The sequence below is a fragment of the Conger conger genome, chromosome 13, assembly GCF_963514075.1.
Source record: "Conger conger chromosome 13, fConCon1.1, whole genome shotgun sequence".
In the NCBI taxonomy this organism is placed as follows: domain Eukaryota; kingdom Metazoa; phylum Chordata; class Actinopteri; order Anguilliformes; family Congridae; genus Conger; species Conger conger.
Window position 1 is genome coordinate 4,884,241 of NC_083772.1, and position 14,631 is coordinate 4,898,871.

Consider the following 14,631-nt stretch of genomic DNA (forward strand, 5'->3'; position numbering starts at 1 on the left):
AAACAATCTTCATGTGTGTTTGATGGCAGTCCTGAAAGCAGCCATTACTGTGGATTTTATCATTACGGTTGAGGAAACGATAATGCTTCAGTTTTGTAATCAGACGCTGCATGGATTTCACCCTCTGGCTTCTCCACAGTATCTATTTCTGCTTCTCATCTCCTCAGATGTTTGTGAAAGTGTCAACTGACAAATATATTATTGCAGTTAACTCGCTGTCACAAGTTATGCTGACTTTCTCAGTGTATATTCTTACTCTTTTTTCCGCAGTTAGAGAAATCTTTAATACGTACGCCCACACCACACGCACACGCACACGCACACGCACAGGCACAGGCACACACACACACACACACATACACACACACACACACACACACACTCACACACATACACACATACACACACACACACATACATGCATGAAGTACAAATGAAATAGCCGTGTGTATGCTTACACCCTGGTATAGACAGACACATACAAGTACATGTAAACACACACACACTCACGCAGACACACACAAGCACACACACACACACACACACCTACATGTAAACACACACACACACACTCGCGCAGACACACACAAGCACACACACATACACCATTTTTTTATCTCCAGCATCTCATTCTGTTCCCTTATGTTTCGTCATATTTAAGTGGTTATGAAACAGCGCTGATTTACTGATGGCTTAGAGCTCTTTTTTCTGCCTCACCACCCACAAATGTCCCCAGGCCCATTAGGCAAGAAGCGCTCCCCTCGACCAGGACACAAGGGACTCCAGCTCTCCTCCTCCCTCTCCCTCTCCTCCCTCCTCCTCCTCCACCTCCTTACTTTCTGAATCGATGGCACTGGGCCAGAATCTCGCCGATAACATCTTGAAGGAAATATCACAGTATCACATAGTTGATGCAAATGACCTAAATGTTTATAGCAACCAGCGCCACAACACATGCTAGAGGTCTAACCCTGAGTGGCAGGCTGTCAGACTTTCTACGTGCGCTCTGGTTTTTGATGGTTTTGACATGTTTCCCAATGAGAATTTACTTACCTGCACAATCCTGTAGGCATGCCATAAAGGTCTTTTTGTTTGGAGAGGGCTCTCATGTTAGCTTGATGCTAACAACCCACTGTCATAGACATCCCACTTCCCACTGTTACACTGAAGAGTCCAAAAATGTTCTTTCTTTTTTCCTCATGTAGTAATATGTATTCGCTTTTTTTCACAAGAATCATTTGTTGGCAGAACCTTCCCTCCCTCAGCTAACTAAAAGCAGCTGCACTTTAATAAGGCTTGTAATAACTTCCCCATTGCAACTAATGCTTGTAAAATAAAATTTGTATTTTAATGTTTTTTTCTCTCATCCTAACTCTTGAAGTGTCAGAAAACGACAGGTTGAATTATTCCTACCTGCGGAGTCATTAAAGGGGTTGTTTTTACTGAGCAAAACACATCATCTCAACAGTCTAAAGCAGAGGGAGCCAAAATGTGTAGTGTAGTTTAAGTTGTAAAATAAGCTCTCTTTATGTTCTCTAAAACCACACATTTGTGGAAGCAATTCACACATGCTTTTTACATGCAGGGCGGCCTGTAGTGTAGTGGTTAAGGTAAATGACTGGGACCCGCAAGGTCGGTGGTTCGATCCCAGGTATAGCCACAATAAGATCTGCACAAACATTGGGCCCTTGAGCAAGGCCCTTAACCCTGCATTGCTCCAGGGGAGGATTGTCTCCTGCTTAGTCTACTCAACTGTACTTCGCTCTGGGCCATTAATGTAATTTACAACTGTCTAAAAAAGACAGCTTCCACAGACACCTACCTGCTATATGGTCAGTCAGCCTAAACTGATTAACTTCCCCCACAAATCCTACCAAGCATGCTCCCTGCTGCTCTCTGCTTTGTAAGTTGCTGTGGCAAAGAGTCACCAAAACATGTGCTGTGAACATGTCTGCTCCAGAAGCTGCATACATATCTGCTCAGAAATAAGAAAGGCCTCTGGAGATGGAGCCACCCAAAACACACACACATACACAGACACGCACGCACACACACTCACACCCAAAACACGCACACATACACAGACACACACGCACACACGCACACCCACACACACATACACAGACACGCACGCACGCACACGCACACGGACACACACACACATACACAGACACGCACACACACACTCACACACACGCACAGACACGCGCTCACACACAAACAAGCAATCTCACAGATACACATACACATACACACACACCCACACACAAACATTGGAGATCTGCCTCAACACAATACCCCAACCTGGGAAGGAGATGTCAGTCATACTGTCAGGCTCCACCCACTGGCACGGCAGTGACCTCCGCTGTCACCATGGTGACGTCAGGTTGGTATCATTAGCTTCTGTCAGAGCCGTCAACGTACGAGAGGGACAAGGCGCGGAGCGAAAATGAGAGCTTTTAAAGCCTGCCTGTCAAAATACCACCCGCCCATTTTCCAACAAGTCACGCTGTGACGAGCGGACACATCGCTGGCTGGGATCACTAACGGCCAGAAGAACAATCCCTAACTGTGCAAGTCTCCCCTTCCCTCCTGCCTGGTTCCCCTAAGTCACCCTACTGCTGTTTTCCCACAAACACCCTGTCAGTCAACGGAGCAGAGGCCTGGCATTTGGGAGAAGAGGCAGGACATGAGACGGGAAAAGGACTGGAAGCTATTTCAGAAAGCTTTTTTTTTTTACACACCTGGGTTTAAGTGTAAAACACGCCCGGTCAGAATAAACAGAAGCACCCTGATGACAGACACAGGGTCCAGATACTGCCAGAGGAGGAGATTGCGCGTGATCATGCCGTCTCGCTCCCATTGTGCACGTTTCACTGGCTATAACGGCCTTTCAACAAATACGTAACCGCGCAGCAATCCAAAACTCCAAAACTCTGCGATTACGCACGACACAGTCAGCGCCCGTACATTTGAAAGACATTTCCATTTCCCTGGCTTTAGACTGCACTCACCTTATTAGTCCAAGCCGGAGTGTAAAATGCAGATTACAAGCCTGTTGAGGTTGCTTTTTTTACGTCGCCTAACCGAAATGTGTTAAAAGCTGTTCTTTATCATTAGGGGAAATTTGAGAGAGGGTGGGAGGGACGTGGGGCGACCCCAGAGAAGGAGTAGGCCCAAGTCTGCACTTGTTGGCAGGGCTTACCTAACCAGATCCCAGCCACCCAAATAAAAGGCTTACAGCAGTTGTTCACAGTGGCTTCTTTTAAAAAAAGAGGGATTGGGCCTCGGGAGGCTTCTGGAAAGAAACCTAAAGCAGACTGAGCCATTGAGGAAGAGCCAGCGAGAGAACACCAGACTGAGCCATTGAGGAAGAGCCAGCAAGAGAACACCAGACTGAGCCATTGAGGAAGAGCCAGCAAGAGAACACCAGACTGAGCCATTGAGGAAGAGCCAGCAAGAGAACACCAGACTGAGCCATTGAGGAAGAGTCAGCAAGAGAACACCAGACTGAGCCATTGAGGAAGCGCCAGCAAGAGAACACCAGACTGAGCCATTGAGGAAGAGCCAGCAAGAGAACACAAGACTGAGCCATTGAGGAAGAGCCAGCAAGAGAACACCAGACTGAGCCATTGAGGAAGAGCGAGGAAGAGAACACCAGACTGAGCCATTGAGGAAGAGCGAGGAAGAGAACACCAGACTGAGCCATTGAGGAAGAGCGAGGAAGAGAACACCAGACTGAGCCATTGAGGAAGAGCGAGGAAGAGAACACAAGACTGAGCCATTGAGGAAGAGCCAGCAAGAGAACACCAGACTGAGCCATTGAGGAAGAGCCAGCAAGAGAACACCAGACTGAGCCATTGAGGAAGAGCCAGCAAGAGAACACCAGACTGAGCCATTGAGGAAGAGCGAGGAAGAGAACACAAGACTGAGCCATTGAGGAAGAGCCAGCAAGAGAACACCAGACTGAGCCATTGAGGAAGAGCGAGGAAGAGAACACAAGACTGAGCCATTGAGGAAGAGCCAGCGAGGAAGAGACAGTCTCCTGAACCAAGCTCAGCGCCACAGAAACGTTAAATCCCATAATGCAAGGTGCAAAGGTGTGTCACACCTTTTCTAATTTTGTTGACTTTTGTGTGTAGGTCCCCTTTACCTGATTATTTTTTGACTGTCTGGGCAGCGGTTTAGTGGCTTAGCAGAGCTTTTTCCCCCATCTCAGTATCTTTCCTATGCCACGACATTATAATGATGTGTGGATATAAATGTGTGTTAATAGTGTGTAGATCTGGTTCTGTCTCTCACTCAGGTATGACTTATTTGAATACTGTATATCCTTTGGATAAAAATACTACATGTATGCCTACAGCAACACTAATGCCAACAGTGATCAAAACAATGGACTTCTCTTTCCATGTATACAAATTCTGCTTTTGTATGGCATCCCTAGGCCTGCCCCCACATTCTACTCTGTGTGTGTGTGTGTGTGTGTGTGTGTGTGTGTGTGTGTGTGTGTGTGTGTGTGTGTGTGTGTGTGTGTGCGTGTATGCGTGCGTGCGTGTGTGGGTGTGTGTGTGTGTGTGTGTGTAATGTTCTATAGGATAAATATTTCTACTAACGATAATTTTATTAAATTAAATAAAATACATTGAAAAAATGTTTCATAGCTTATGTGGGGTACAGGGGGTTTTTTTGCTACCGGCGGAGGCAGAGCAGACAGGTTTGTCACACTATCTACAGCAGACAGCCCTGAGCCAGCAATTACAAACCACCCAACTGACCCTGGGACATCCCCGGAGACAGCTCGCAAACAACCGGATTCACCAGACCGCAGAGCGCTTTGGGTGGGAGGCAGCGGGAATCGCGAATACTGAGCAGAGCAGCCGCGTCGACCAGACCTCCCAGAACGGGGGAGGACGGGGAGACGGACTGGGCAGTAATTGCAGCGCTAAATAAATTAGTCGAGACAATTTAAATCAAAGCGCTCCGTCAGCTGGCGTGGAAATGGAGCACGAAAGACCGGCACGAGCGCTAGGTGTCCGTGGAAACGGTTTTATTTTCGCTGCAGGAAGCAGATGATTCTTTAATAGCAGGAAGGAGGACGTGGGAATCGAATTCACCGATCTCCCCCGGAATCGAACACTTCCTGAAGTTCATGTTCGAAGTTCAATATGAAAGCTAAAATTCATAAAAACGGAAGTGAAGCAGCCCTACATGGCACCTGTGGTTTGGTTGGTGGTGAAAAAGCAGCAATCAGTCTGTATTGTGTAATTACTGTAAGAGCAAATTCATGTTCATCTGACTTTATGTAATTAGAAACGTGTCCCCAAATCATTCTTTTATACATATTTGCTGTGGTGTGCCAATGATTTATACCGATGCTTACTGTATGCAACATGCACTGCATGTATGTACTTTTTTATTATGGACAATTTTATATGTTTTGATAAATATTATAAATTTTATATATCATATAATATAGTGTATGTTCTTTCGTTTCTCTAGTTGGGCTACTAAATTTATAGATACATTATTTTATGAGTATTAATTGTTTCCCTTATTTTTTTATTGCAGCCCAATATGAGTTGTAATAAATGTGTTTTATTAATAATATACAGATAGAAATAGAAGAAGACTCTGTAAGATGCATCCATTTAGAACCAGGAGAGTGTGCTTAATATGGATAGTTATTTTGGCAAAATATTTTTTGTTTACAATTACATTTCCCTGCCCTACTTATTTTCACTCCTTTTCTATTATTTACTTAATGTGATTAAGTTATTACTAATAATAATTCAATAATAATCCTTCTTCTTCTTCTTCTTCTTCTTCTTCTTCTTATTATTATTATTATTATGATTATTATTATTATTATTATTATTATTATTATTATTGTTATTATTGCTACTACTATTCACTTCCCACCTGATCTCTTAGAGTGACGGTACGTGAGACAGGGCTCTAAATGTTATAGCGTTGACCTATAAAAAAAAATAATGTAACAGAAGTGAAAATTGGCAGTGAATGTTTCTGACACATATTTTTATTTGCATCACGTACTGCCAACAAAGCTGCCAATTAACTGGGTCTGTAGGGCCTTTAAAGCAATCCTATTTTGAGAGCAAATGCGCCCCTCCTTCCAGTTTATCATAGATAATCAGATTAAGGTGGCACGATTAAGATACTTACTTAAATTTCCGTACTCACGGTTATTGTACTTTCCTTCTCGGGCTGTGCTTGAAACAGCATGAGCATTGTTGGCCTGACAGGAGATACCCTCACTTATTGACTCAAGGAGGCATGTTGTGGTTTCTCAGCAGAATGTATACGTCTCTTGTCACAACAGTGAAGGGGGGGGGGGGGGGGATTTGAATAGCTCTTTTTCTCCTCTTTCAAACCCACGCCACTAATTTCTCAAGTGCAGCTAATCTGACAGCAGAAGGTGTGTGACGGACGTCTCTCTCTGAGGAGACCAGCAGCATCCTGTGACCAGACCGTGAACCAGGACCTGTGAGAAGATTACAGCTTGTCCGTTTAGGCGGGCTTTTTTACTGCGGGCTGTTTCCAGAAACTTCCTTCACCTCGGTTGCAGAGAGGGGGCAGACTGCCTGCCTGCCTGCCTGCCTGCCTGCCCAGACACGTGTGCCTGAGTCCAAACTCATCGGCTGTCTGTTTTCACCAGGGCTTCGTGTGAAGACGTAACCACAATGTTGCCAGTGTTTTCCGGAGTGCATGGTATTATTCGCCCCAAAATGTTACTCAAAATCTGCCGTTTTCAATATACTCCCCAACTAATGTCACATGGTCCATGTCAGCCATCAATATACGTCTCCGTTTCTGCCAATGATTTGTTGAAATCTGCTACATTTCCAGAAGAATATAAAGTCTGGCAACCCCTGCTGTAAGCGGGGTGATACTGGCTTGGACTTTTTGATTAAACATTTTGCTGAAAATATTATTTTAATATTATATTAAGATATTATTTACAAATGAATAAAAGCGTCTTACATGTTTTCTTAACACGCTAATCACAGATCACCACAGTCCCTTGGCTCAGCATTGCTTCCACTGTCATGCCCTGTCCGTCAAACTGCTCAGCGTTCTCCAGGGTTTGGCTCCGAGGTCTCTCTTCCCATTCACTCAGTATAAATGCCTGCTTTTCATGTGACGATATCACACAGGGGTTAGACCCAGCCACACCTGCCTGCACCTGTCATTTAAACACACAGGCAATTTATGGAGCCAGTTCCTTAACTTACACTGTAATGTAAGGAGCTTGTTTTGCAGCAAAGGAATCTCTGTTTCTTACAGGGTATGTCATCCTCACCCTTTAGTGTATGAATCTGTGATTGTATTACATTAATGGCATTTGGCAGACGCTCTTATCCAGAGCGACATACAGATGATTAGACTAAGCAGGAGACAATCCTCCCCTGGAGCAATGCAGGGTTAAGGGCCTTGCTCAAGGGCCCAACGGCTATGCGGATCTTATTGTGGCTACACTGGGGATCAAACCACCGACCTTGCGGGTCCCAGTCATTCACCTTAACCACTACACTACAGGCTGCTACAGGCCGCCCGGTGATTAATCTTATTGCATCTGACTGGTATATCAGAGTACAGAGCTAAAGTAAGGAGTGGGATACTCAACTCAAACCACAATAAGAGTTGTCTATGCAGTACCTGCATGGGCGATAAGTAATTTCCTTGTTTTTAATTTGCTGACAGTTTTATAAATTACCCTGGTTCAAGCCTGTACTTCAGCAGAGTAAAATATTTAGGATACACTTGCAGTCTGCAGCTGTAGCTGGTACTCATACACATGTCAGATAAGATATTGAATCAGTTAAATAATTAAGAGCAGGAGTTGGCACAAAATCCTGAAATGGATCGGCCTGTGTTGTGCACCCCTGAACTGGATGTACAGTGGGGTCCAGAAGTCTTTTTTAATGTACATGATAATATAATTTGCATTGAAAAAGTTTGTATTAAATTAGAAAAGAAAATAAGAACTTTCACTCGTGGTCTCGGAATCTCGGACCCCACTGTAGATTCTACAAAACTGTCTGGAAAGTCAGTGTTTTAGCACAGTCTCCCTACTGCATGAATAATAGCACACATAAGGAACAGCGTACGTCAGCTTTAGGTTACGGCATGGAGAGACGTCGCATTTTCAGAGCTCAGAGCTGACACACACCCTTCCCATTACATTACATTACATTACTGGCATTTGGCAGACGCTCTTATCCAGAGCGACGTACAGTTGATTAGACTAAGCAGGAGACAATCCTCCCCTGGAGCAATGCAGGGTTAAGGGCCTTGCTCAAGGGCCCAACGGCTGCGCGGATTTTATTGTGGCTACACCGGGATTAGAACCACTGACCTTGTGGGTCCCAGTCATTAACTTAACCACTACGCTACAGGCAGCCCTACTTCCTGCTCAAAGGCCCCTGTTCGAGGAACACCCAGGGGCCCGCCCCGCATCCCTGACTGCTCAGAGGCATCCTCGCTCTGTTTGCACAAGGTGGCAGACTGCGCCTCCCTCAATCTTAACATGACTGTTAGGGACAGTTTGTTTTAGGAAGGAATCCACATCTCTTAATTCTGTACTCAGCGCACTGAGGTCAGAGCGGGGTCTCCCGGTACACCAAAAGGGCAACGTTCACATTTCTGATGAACAGACAAAAGGCCCTTCAACAGCGTGATGGACTGAAACCTGTTCACTTTGTGCTTTAAGCGTACTGCATGCCACGCTGTATATATATATATATATAGCAGTACACAGAGGAAACCAATGCGGAAAAATATGCTTTATGGAAATCACATTTATGGCAAATATGAATGCGCTAATCTGTGGGCTTTTATGAGAATATTATGATACGAGAATATAATATAAATAAAGGAAATATATTTCACAGCACTGTAATGTACTGCCGCTGAAAACGTTTTTAAAAATCTATATTGCCTTAAATTTGTATGCAGTTTAAAAAACGCTCAAATTTGCGTAGCAGAAAGCCTTATTAAGAGCAACTCACACGCATACAGCTTACCTTCATTCAAAATTATTTTTTGTTTATATAGCACTGTGCAGTCAAGCATGTGGTTATCTTCTGAATCACTTCACATTCTGAGTCTTGCTCAAAGGCAGTAGCCCCACCTGGGATGTAAAACTACCTCAGTTACAAACCCAGTTTCTTAACCGCAAAATATTATGCAGCTTCTTATACAGAAAAACCCATCTCCCTTCCCTGAAAATTGCTTATCAGTGTACTCCCTGTCATGCCAGCAATTAAAGAGAAATTTTATGAAAGAACATTGGCTTACCTGTCATTTAATGATAAGTGTACCTTACCTGAAAGCTTTGTCATTGTTGTGCACTGATTGAAGTTCACCAAAAGGATTACACATGGTGACGAAGAGGGCTTTTTGGAAATATTGACATTCATAGGGCGTAGGGTGCACAAATTAATGAAGTAACTTTTATTAAATGTACTTAAATATGCAAACACTCACTCACATACAGTAGAAATTACATCAAGGCAACAAAATAATGACACAAAATAATTAACTCTCAGCAAATATCTGTTGTTTTTCATTCCAAAACAAGTTGTGTTAGCTTACCCAACAAGCATAGTAGTATTTACATCAGAAAAATATCATATGGCTTTATATGAAATAAAAATATACTTTTTCTTTTTTTTTTTCTTCAAAAAAATGTTTTTTTTTTTCTCTTTCTTTTCTTTTTTTTTTTTTTCTACAAATGAAAACAGCTGAAGGAATCAGGACTCCAGACCGGAAAGCAGAGGTGCTGACACGCTGCTGGAGACAGCTTAATGTCAGGGAGTTTGTCGGGCGTCAATCAGCTGTGTTGATCAGAGTTCTGCTGCTCGCGGGGCGCATGCTAACGCCTGCCGGCGAAAAACATCTCTGAAACATTTCTGAATGTTTGCTCGTTTCCATGGTGCTCTGGCAGAGGATCTGATTTATTCGTTTCTTAGCTGACAGCTTAAGAGGCTTTCCTCTGAGCCATGAAATCAGTCTGCCTCCAGCGTCAAAACAGAAAAAAAAAAACCAAGGGGATAGAAAGGATTTGCTATGCACTCCTCTTTCCAAGTGTAAATATTTTACATATATAGATGTATATATATTTGAAACATATTTTGCTTTCTAGAATTTCACTCTTTTACAGTGCCAGCAAATGATGAGAGGAGAGCTGAAATGTACGAAATGAAGAACGCTTTTTGCCAACATGATAATCTAAATATAGACCAAACAGAAAATGTCCAAAAAATTCCACACAAAAACTAACAAGCTGACACTTTGGCTGCAGCTGTATGAACACAGCGTGTTATAAGGCTACACGATGTCCTTTTAAAACCGTTTTCATTTCCCGCACAGCTCACTCTTAATGCCAGCACCAAGCACAATGTTTGTACCCCACTATTCTTAGAAAAAAAGGTGCAGAAATACTCTATAAATGCATTTCTGCGTTGAATACTATCATTGATCAAGGTTTTTTTGGCTCACTTGTTTCATGTTAAAGCTTTGAAATTCCTCTGGGGGAGAAAAGGCACCTTACCGATGTAATCTTGTGAGAGACGCGTATATCTGCACAGTATTCGTGTTCACACAAGAGAGGATTCTGGGATGGAGTAGGTTCCATCCCGTGAACAGGGCAATTAAAAAAGAAAAGTACTCCGACCTCTATGTAAAAAAATATGCAATATCTGGCCTCTAATTACATTCTTCATGAATAAAATGTCCTGTGCATGTACATGTGTGACACCATGTTTGTGTTTGTGTGTGCGTCCGTGTGTGTTTGCGTCCACGTGTGTGTGTGTGTGTGTATATGTGTGTGCGTGTGTGCACCTAAAACACTGTACAATTGTTCACGAGGAGGAGGAACATTGCTAAAATGATATTACCCAAAAAGTATTTGATCTACAGTGTGTATGGGGCTGCCCACTCGTCCTCCACGCGCTCCCGATGCTGACTGAACCTACACAAACAGGCCTCCCAGCGTGCGGAGGAAAGAGTCCCTGAGGCCTCCAGCGGTCTGTCCGAGTCTTTGGCGGTTTGTCTGCCTCGCGGTCGGCGGCTCTAGCTGGTGGGACGCGCGTCGGGTTGCGGTGCCGGCGGCGGCTGGGGTCCGGGGCCGGGGGCGGGGCCCGGGGCCGAGGCCCGGGGTTCCACATCCCCCGCCGGCGAGCTGAGGTCCTGGGGCTCCCCCCAGCGGGACCTCTCCTCCTCCGCCTGCAGGGCCAGTCTCTCCTCCGCCTCCACCTCCTCCGTGCTGGGGATGGAGTTCTTCTTGGGCCGGCCTTTGGGTTTGGTGGGAGCCTCCTGCCCCCCCTTGAGGACCTGCGGTGAACACAACGCACACGCCGGCACTGAGACACCGCACACTGTCTCCCCACACGCTCTCCGCACACTCTCTCCCCACACTGTCTCCGCACACTCTCTCCCCACACTCTCTCCCCACACGCTCGCACAAAGACACAGTCTCGCTAAAGGCTCAATAAAGCTTTGAAATATTCTGTCTGCGGGGGGTCAAGGGGCGCTTGTGGTTATTGCAGTTATTATAGCAATTACGGGAAGACAAACGGCTACTCAGGGCTCCGAAGACCACCGTCACACACACATTAATCCTCAGAACGGCCATTCTGAGCGCTGTCCTGCTGACGACGTTTGACCGGAGCTCATGGGCACTTACTTTCTCATGTCTTGCTCCCCTTGTCATCACTCACCCCCTACCTCCCTCCCTCCCTCCCTCCCCTCCCGCCCTCCCTCTGTTCTCTTACCATCTTCTTCCACTTCATGCGTCTGTTCTGGTACCAGGTCTTAACCTGCAGCTGCGTGAGGCCCAGGGACTGTGCCAGGTCCAGTCTGTGGGGGGGGGAGGGACAGGCCAATTCAGTTGGGGTATAAAAGCATAGAACGCATACCAAATGTAGCCTATATACTTTATTCAAAGGAATTTAATATATTCCCAACTCAACTCAAATAAAAAAAAAAATTTTAAGAAAAAAAAGTGCGTAAAATTATGACACGGGAAGGAAGAAACACTAGAGATACAAAGCCAGATTTTATATTATAGCCACAATGCACTCATCCGCGGATTAACTCAACACGGAACTGAATTTAGCTTTAGCATGAAATAACCACTAGGGGGAGTTCAATTATTCTTTATCCACGCGTAGCAGAAACCATTTGAACCTGGCCCAAAAATTGATTGATATTTCCTGGACTGGCTGCCAAATTCACGGTAATTGCTGTATTTCGGGACCCGTGTTAATGCGACCTTGCCAAGTGTACATTTCCAATGGGTGTCTATAAACCCCGTAAGTGAAGCAACTCAACCTTCTGTCCCCAGCTGATCGCATTGCACACCTATGGGAACCTTGACTAAATACGCGCAAGTAACGCATTAATCCAATCAAAGCTCTACGAAGATGGGCGCCCGAGGATTTCCAGAACACATGCACACATCCGTGCCTAATGAAGATATCGGTTTGCCTGCAACACGATCCCCTGCCACAGTTCCCAGGAACTGGGGTAAATTAACGATGAAAGGGGGGGGAGGATAAATCAAAGGCCGACCTTAAAAATATTTCAGCGAGATTTCCTGCGCATTTTCCTCTTCAAAGGCCTTCACACTCGTACGAAAGGATTTCCCACCTCGTCCCCACATCGCCGCGGTGAACCGAGAGTTCTGGTGGAAATGAGAGGATTATCGCGCAGTCCCGAGCGAACCCAACACGTATCTCTCTCTCCTCTCACCGTCTTTGTTAGACCGAAGACGAATTATCAGGCTTGGGCAGTGCAGTCCAGTGAGGTGATTGGCAACAGGCTGCAGACACACTGCAGCGAAGTAACACTAATAATAATAATAATAATAATAATAATAATAATAATAATAATAATAATAATAGGCCTACCTATACTACTACGACTACTACTACTACTACTACTACTACTACTAATAATAATAATAATAATAATAATAATAATAATAATAATAATAATAATAATAATAATAATAATCCATGGTGCAGTGAGATGACAGGTAAATAGGTTGAGCCTGACATCCTGTCATATCTCGCGAATATGAGATTGGAATAAATGCTGGTAATTTCGCAAAGGGAAAGCACCTCGGCCCATTTATTTTCTCTGCTGGGGAAAGCCCTCTGTGAAGATGTGAACGGCAGTCACGCGCAGCTGTTCGAGTTCACATGATTTGGCGCGACGAGTATTTTGGCAGGGCGCTGCACTTTATGATCGCAGTTCTAATCACAATTCTCATCGCACCATAAAGTAGTTAAGATAGTGTTCCGAATCACTGTCGTCTGTGAGGGTCTCGGTGTCTACTATGTGAGGCCATGCACATTCACAGAATCGCCGACACGCTTTTCTTCTTTAAAGGTATTCGTGGGACACTTTTCATTTGTTTTCGTTTTGTTCGGTTTTACTTTCGCCACAATCTTTTTTCATAATTCACATTTACACTTTACGGGGAAGTGATATCGTTAAAAATAACTGCCAAACATGAACCAGATACATCGATTCTTCATGTTGTTTTCTTCTCCCAAGCAGTGATCTATGTGGAAAGGGATGGCCGTTCGGCTCCCAAAAGCCTTAGACGGCGGAGGAGAAACGTAATCATCACGGACATTTTTCTTCTTCTTCTTCTTCATTGCTCATTGCTTCATTGTCAGGAAGCAGGACACCGAGCTTTGGTAGCCAGGAAGACCTGACCTGAGGAAAAACTCGTTGCCCCCTCCAATGCAATCTAACTAGCCTTTAGCATGTTCACCCTTCACCAAGCGTTCCAACTGATTAATTAATTAACTTACTCCCCCACCTGGTACCTCTTCCAGAGATCTCAGTCCACACAGTGTTCATTTATACCTCCGGATATTTATACCTCTGGATATTTATACCTCTGGATATTTGTTGCCGGTTAAAACTTTTCTGCAAAAGGCTACAGTGTGCATCATAGTATTGGAACCGCCGCGGCTCCTCTGGTCACAGGTATAATTTTCCCAAGTCTTGCTGTACAGACCGCTGTCCGTTTTAACGCCTCAACTCGCAGTTATCGACAGAAAAAAAAAAAAAAAAAACAGTGCTTGCCATTTGCCTGGTGGCTTACATTTATCCCCTCGCAAATTAAGCAGGCTTTCCATCTGAAAATGCTCAATTACGGCATAAAGCATGTCCACAAGGCCAGATTAGCGGACAAAAATGTGACACAGCCTTCTCAGGTAATACAACATGAAGACAGAGGAGGAATGCTTAGGTGAGGAGAGCGAATCCTTTGAGTGTGAGTGTGTGTGTGTGGGTGTGTGGGTGGGTGGGTATAAATATAAATGCTTGTATTTCTGTGCATGTATGCCACTGTATCATCTGGTTAGATTTTTTTTTAACACTGAATCAGCTCCATTCTGGGATAAATTGTTCCTTGTTTCTGAGATAGTGTTCTGTGTAATTGCAGAAAGTATTTCCTAGGACAAAAATACAATCTGGATTTATCAAAACAGTCTAATATACCCATAACCGGCTGTTGGCCGCATCACACGTCAGTCCCAACAGCTTTTTAATGAATCAGTTCTATCCACTATTTACGTCGGTCGATCA

General features: G+C 44.4%; 1 protein-coding gene across 1 annotated transcript in view; it reads right to left on the reverse strand.

Moving 5' to 3' along the window:
• Window positions 1-11,097: 11,097 nt before the first annotated feature.
• The window catches only part of barx2 (BARX homeobox 2), a 13,233-nt gene continuing 9,699 nt past the window's right edge, over window positions 11,098-14,631 (reverse strand). The window contains exons 3-4 of the mRNA XM_061217685.1: window positions 11,799-11,883; window positions 11,098-11,358 (exon numbers count right to left, since the gene is read on the reverse strand). Of these exons, the coding sequence (XP_061073669.1) occupies window positions 11,098-11,358; window positions 11,799-11,883 (346 nt within the window). The remainder of the gene's footprint in view (window positions 11,359-11,798; window positions 11,884-14,631) is intronic.